This window comes from Micropterus salmoides, unplaced genomic scaffold, assembly GCF_014851395.1.
Source record: "Micropterus salmoides isolate LMB-PRFRI ecotype aquatic unplaced genomic scaffold, ASM1485139v1 Ms_hic_scaffold_620, whole genome shotgun sequence".
NCBI lineage: Eukaryota > Metazoa > Chordata > Actinopteri > Centrarchiformes > Centrarchidae > Micropterus > Micropterus salmoides.
Genome location: NW_024044372.1, coordinates 18395 through 24912, shown reverse-complemented (window position 1 = coordinate 24912; position 6518 = coordinate 18395). Strand labels below are relative to the sequence as shown.

At 41.8% G+C, this 6518-nt stretch overlaps 1 protein-coding gene across 1 annotated transcript; it reads left to right on the top strand.

Moving 5' to 3' along the window:
* The first annotated feature begins 266 nt into the window (after window positions 1–266).
* Window positions 267–6518, top strand: LOC119890914 (serine/threonine-protein kinase 38-like). The gene is made up of 13 exons (XM_038702328.1): window positions 267–433; window positions 813–864; window positions 1370–1492; window positions 1692–1775; window positions 1892–2012; window positions 2306–2460; window positions 2587–2689; window positions 2878–2939; window positions 3499–3616; window positions 3774–3897; window positions 4059–4154; window positions 5219–5310; window positions 5670–6518. The coding sequence occupies exons 1-13, from the start codon at window positions 300–302 to the stop codon at window positions 5792–5794; spliced, it is 1389 nt and encodes a 462-aa protein (XP_038558256.1). The 5' UTR covers window positions 267–299; the 3' UTR covers window positions 5795–6518.

Below are 6518 nucleotides of genomic sequence, written 5' to 3'. Positions count from 1 at the left end.
TGGGAAGTGTAGGATCCAGCGTTTTTGGGTCTTGACGCACACTAGGCCTGGTATGTTGGAGAGCCTTCATGGAGGGCATTGCGTGACCCCACACACACACGCATTTAAGTCTGTGAACGTTTGCCACTGTTACCAAAGTGACAATTACAGGATGAATGAGCGATCACATTAGAAAGCGGCACTGCAATGTTTATCACTACTCTCACGACTAGTTGGTAAACAGCCGTACCGCACCAGTAGAAGCAGTGACAGACGTGCACAACCTGAAGTTGTCTTTTCCTATAATCTTACAGGATAGTATGGCCATGACGGGAGGGACTGCAGCTGCCCTTCCCATGAGCAACCACACCCGAGAGAGGGTGACTGTGGCCAAGCTGACACTGGAAAACTTCTACAGCACTCTGCTCACCCAGCATGAGGAGCGTGAGATGAGGTAAAACTACCCAAACAGTTTTATAGCCCACAGTACCTGTTGACGTATCAAGCATCAAGTTTCACTCCATCCGCTGCTGGAAAAAGGGGTGTTTCGTCTCAGGTGTGAGCACATCGAAGGGCATCTCATAATCCACCTCTTGTTTTCTCACATTACCACATTAGAGCTGGTCTTTATTCCAGGTAACAGGGTTTAGTGCCTCTTGTAAAAAAAAAAAAAAAAAAACCCAGCCGAGTCACTGTTGACACTGACATCCCTGCATAAACTGTCAGGGGATCCAATTTCAAGATCAGACACGTTCCGTCCTTGTACGTTTCCTGACCTTTTTTTTTTTCTAAGCTCAATATTTTCACTATGTTTTTCTTTCCTTAATTCGTAGGCAGAAGAAGCTGGAGAAGGCCATGGATGAAGAGGGTTTGCCAGATGAGGAGGTACAGTACTTTTTGTTTTCTCGCAACTAATCTCGCATACTACTGGACTCATCGGCCTAACATGTTTTGTGCACATTTATGGCCGTATGCTCAAGGACCTCTCATGGTTGCAGTGATTCACAATTTTACAATTTTAAAAACACCTATTTCATTGACTGTTCTGTTTTATACCACCATTGGCTGCTGACTCCTCCTTCCTCTTAAGAGGCCTGTAGGTAAGGACGTTAGTTACCTATCCATCCACCCTGACCTCATCCCTTTGTCTTCTAAGTCACCTGACTTTTTGTTTTCTCTTTGACATCCGCACGTAAAATGACACGCCGTCTCTGCACAATATAAGTGGTCAGTAGAGACCAAGTGATGTGAAATGACAATCAAAAAGCAAGAAAGACATTGGTTTTTATTCACTAAGCCTGGCAGAGATCTGCACTCTACTGAGTGCACTCTTCTAGTTTTATTTTAACCTGGATGACTCACTGTCTGTCTGGCTGTCTGTGTTTTGCAGAAAGTAATGCGCCGCTCGCAGCATGCCCGTAAGGAGACTGAGTTTTTGCGACTGAAGAGGACACGACTTGGCTTGGATGACTTCGAGTCCCTTAAAGTTATTGGACGAGGTGCTTTTGGCGAGGTAACCTAAAAGAAAGATGTGGAAAAAGTTGAAGTTGAAGTTCTTGTATGTTTTCACTGAAATGTTGCAACCCATTTTTTGTACCTTACCATTGGTGTGTTGTTTGTGTGAACAGTGCTGTACATCCACACATTGGCTGTCTTCATTTTTATTGACATTCTTGAATGAATTGAATGAACTGTGATGTTGTCTCTTTCAGGTCCGTTTGGTGCAGAAAAAGGACACAGGGCACATTTATGCCATGAAGATTTTAAGAAAAGCAGACATGCTGGAGAAGGAACAGGTAAAATATCTGTCAGCGCCACAGGTCTTAAGGATATTATGACATACTGTTAAAGATGCTGCTGCTGTATTCATGCTCTTGTATTGTACGTGAGGTTGTCTACTGTCTCCCTGCAGGTTGCTCATATCCGGGCAGAGAGGGATATTCTGGTGGAGGCGGACGGCGCTGGGTGGTCAATGTTCTACAGCTTCCAGGACAAGAGGAACCTCTACCTCATCATGGAGTTCCTGCCTGGAGGTTTGCACTAATAACTTAAGACTGATAAAAGTCCTAGACTAAGCACCACCTTTGTTTGACCCTAGTGTTTGAGGTCGTCTGTTGTTAGTATGTTCACTCTTCCATGTGGATAGCTTTTTAAAACTTCCAGTGTTTTGTTTTTTCATGAATGTTTAAAACAGCTGACCTATAGAACTGGATACAGGATGGATCACTACGCTGTGACAGAAATCAGTGTTGTACAGAGATGTTTTTGTACAAAAATGTGGTGTATTAACATTTTAAAAAGTTCTGACGTCTGCTCTTGCTGCCAGGCGACATGATGACCCTGCTGATGAAGAAAGACACTCTGTCTGAAGAGGCCACACAGTTCTACATCGCAGAGACAGTTCTGGCCATCGACTCCATCCACCAGCTGGGCTTCATCCACAGAGACATCAAACCAGACAACCTGCTGCTGGACTCCAGGGTGAGACTCACGGACAGACACCCTGAAGCTTCCTGCCAGTAAAGAAAGAGTGTGTGTGTGTGGTGTGTGTGTGGTGTGCATTGGTGGCTTTCTGCATATAACTATCAAATGTGTATTTGCTCACAGGGACATGTGAAACTGTCAGATTTTGGCTTGTGTACGGGTCTGAAGAAGGCTCATCGCACAGAATTTTATAGGAACCTGACGCACAACCCGCCAAGTGACTTCTGTGAGTTCAAAATCTAATATTTAAGAGAAAAGGATCCAAACTTTACAGATTTAAATTAAGGCGCAATATATATAAGTGGTAACTTCCACCAACAGAAATTTTCAGAAACGCTTCTTTGGTCAGCAACATATACTGTAACTATTTAAGTAATCACTCGCTTTTCCTCTTTGCTTTCCTACATCTCGTAGCCTTTCAAAATATGAACTCCAAGAGGAAAGCGGAAACCTGGAAGAAGAACCGGAGACAGCTTGTAAGTTTATAAAAGCCCATTAGTAAGAAACGGAGAATAATCCATTCTGCGGCATGCAGAAGAAGAAAAGAAAAATCCAAAGTAACTTCCTGGCTTCTGCAAAAATTGACACAGCAGTCGCTACATCCTGGCTCTGGAACTTTATGTCAATTATCAGCATGAATGGAACATGTTTTACTCAGTCAATCAAAATGTATTTTACATGGCACCTTTCAGACAAAGCAGATGCAATTTAAAGTCCTTTACATGTGATGCATAGGATTTAATATATGGATTTTAGAGACTATTCACATCAAAACAACCAAAAATGCATAATAATAGATAATACAAGCAACAAAAAAAATCTGAAATATAATATATTATAGTAAAATGTTAACAAATAAATAAAACAATATAATTATATAATAAGAATAATCAGCAGTAATAATAATGATAGAAAATAAAAAGTATAAGTAATAAAGAGATGGGATTCTAGTTTACATTTACTAATTGAATTGATTATTTGTTAATATATTCCTACCTGGAGCCTTCACCTTAAATCTCTCTGTGTGACTCTCAGGCTTATTCTACTGTTGGAACGCCAGACTACATCGCTCCAGAGGTCTTCATGCAGACGGGATACAACAAGCTGTGCGATTGGTGGTCTCTGGGCGTCATCATGTATGAAATGCTCATCGGTAAGCATGCATTTGTCTGCATGTAAGAAAATGGAGACACAGTACACAAGAATAGAACAAGTAGGACACCTGATATTGTTTTGATTAAATCTATGTTGCATGGCAGATTGAAATATGAATGAAACTGCTGCTATCACAAGTCATTGCCTGTGTTCAGGTTATCCACCCTTCTGCTCCGAGACGCCGCAGGAGACATACAGAAAGGTGATGAATTGGAAGGAAACCCTCGTCTTCCCACCTGAAGTTCCCATCTCTGAGAGGGCCAAAGACTTAATATTAAGGTGTGTTAAGATGCCTTTTTATTTCAGTTTTCTCTTTTACAAACTCTCATGAAGGACGCACGCCAAACGTGGGAGTGGAAAGAGAATAATTGTCCAAATAATGTGTATACAAAGGTTTATTGGACAGTTAAATAAGTGGCCTGCTGTTTGTGTGTTTTCAGGTATTGCACTGATGCTGAGAACAGGATTGGAGCTGTGAGTGTGGAGGAGATCAAGAGTCATCAGTTTTTTGAGTCGGTGGACTGGGAGCACATCAGGTACATGAAAACCAAGCCCGTTTCAGACATGCAGCACATTTCATACCCTTCGCTAAGCCACGCCCTCCTTCGTTACCGTTGCTAAGTCCGACAAACTGGCGGACCTGTCAGACTTTTATCACAGTGCTGCCACTGTCTATCACTGCACTCACCAGAGAAATATTGTCTAATTTTTGGAAAAAGCGATCTCAGAAAGAAGCAGACAGTTTTGCAGTAGCATTGTGCTTTTGAAGGTTTTGTTCAGGCTGTCAAAGTGACATGAAAAAAATAAAGACAGAAGCTAAAGCCTAACGATCACAGTGTAAAAGTGAGCCACCACATTACCTCACTATTGAGAAAGAGGACAGCGATATTGAGGATCAACAGTGTTCCTGTACAGCTCTGCGGGTCTCTTTTTGCTTTTTAATGAGCGTTAGCTAACTAACAATACATTAGGAACAATCCACAGCCTACAATTTTCTAGATTTGTTTTAGGTTTTGGAAAGTGAATAAATCATACTTCTTTCAACCTCTCTGGGTAGTGACTGTAATTATTACAAGGGCCCCAGGAACAGCGTTTGATCATATCTTGGAAAAATACGGCTAAAAAAAAGGCTAGAAAACGATGTATTTTGCATACGAGTCAATGAAGCGCAGCCATGAAAGTGTCGGACCGCAGTTAGAGCGAGGCCTATACTGCACTGTGATTGGCCAGCTGCATTTTCAGGGTGTATCTTAGCAAAGGGTCGACGGTTTCTCTCACTTTTACATAAAAGTCACGATGACAAAGTCAGATCTGTAACATTTCCATAAACACGTCAAAGCGACCCAAGTGCCGTCAGATTAATGTCAACGGTAAGATATGTTTACATTTAAACATTTATGTCACAGATGCGTCTTGTCTGAATGATAAAGAGACATTACTTTAAGACATAGATGTTGTCTGAAAAGGGCTGTTCTGGCATGAAAGGTATTCTTATGCACAAAGCACTTTCAGGAATATGCCATTCTTTAGCTTTAATGGAAAGACGCCCATGTTGAAGATGCCATACTTATTTTTTTCTGTGTTCTTCATTCCTCCTCAGGGAGCGGCCAGCAGCCATCTCCATTGAAATCAAGAGTATCGACGACACCTCAAACTTTGACGACTTCCCTGAATCAGACATCCTTCAGCCAGGTTTGTCTTATTGACAGGCACTTTCTAGGAAGACACATTCCTTTATCATTTTATCATGATGGCTAGAAGATCTTAGGTTATTGTTCCTTCTGTTTATCGATGTTTCTTTTCTTGTGTTGTGTTATGTTTTTGTGCCGTACCCCAAATTGCCTCTCTGAGGACATTAAAGTTTTCTAAGTCGCCCACTGTAGAATAAAATCCCTTTTTAGGAACATTAGTCTGGTTGGATTCAGACAAAAGGGAACTTACTGTCTTAATATTATCATGGCTTTAAAGCTTCTCATTTTCATTGTGTGGTCTGTACCGCCCTCTAGTGGCAATTAAAATACACCTCCTTTTTGTTGTGTGTTTATTAACAGCCAGTGCAACGGAGCCAGACTTCAAGTCGAAGGACTGGGTGTTCCTCAACTACACATACAAACGCTTTGAGGGTCTGACTCAGCGAGGCACCATCCCCACATACATGAAGGCAGGGAAGGCCTGAAACGTTGTTGTGGAGAAAAAAAAAGACGTTTTACGGACACAGGGTCGGGTCGTGGAGCCCCGCTGGTGCTGAAGGCTGCGCTGTCAGCATCTCAGTATAAATGTAACCCTTACCACAAGTTATTTAGGTTTGCTCAGCCGGCGCAAGAACGGCAAGAGCTCGGAATATTAAGGAGTGTTACCGCATTACCTCGGTTGTTTATATCGTATACATGTGCCGTCTTTAGCCATAGCTCTCAGACCAGCTCAATAACTAGGACACTAAATCAGCATATCTGCATGTTCAGCGGCATACTGCTTCTGGAAAGGATTTTTTTTTACCACCTAAAAGTGAATGAGGATGGAATACAAATCACTGCTTCCGACATCTTCACAGCGATAGTTTCTACACTGGTGGCTGAATTAGCTCTGATGCAAACAGAATTTCTAATACTGAAGACAAGCTCTATACACTGTAGATTAGTGAGTTAGGACAGGTGCCCCTCACCTGTTCTCACCCATACTGTTTTAAAGGAAAGTTCCAGCATGATTTCAAGGGTTTTGGCTCACTCTCTGCTTTGTATTTAGGAATTACTCCCACTGTCAAAGACAGCACCCATTTAAAAGCTTAAAAAATCTTTCATTTTATTTCTAAGCTTGTCAACACATTTTTAAACATGTCCACCACTTTGGTCTCAATCTCAACAACTACTGGAGGATTGCCATGACATTTGGGACAGTACACA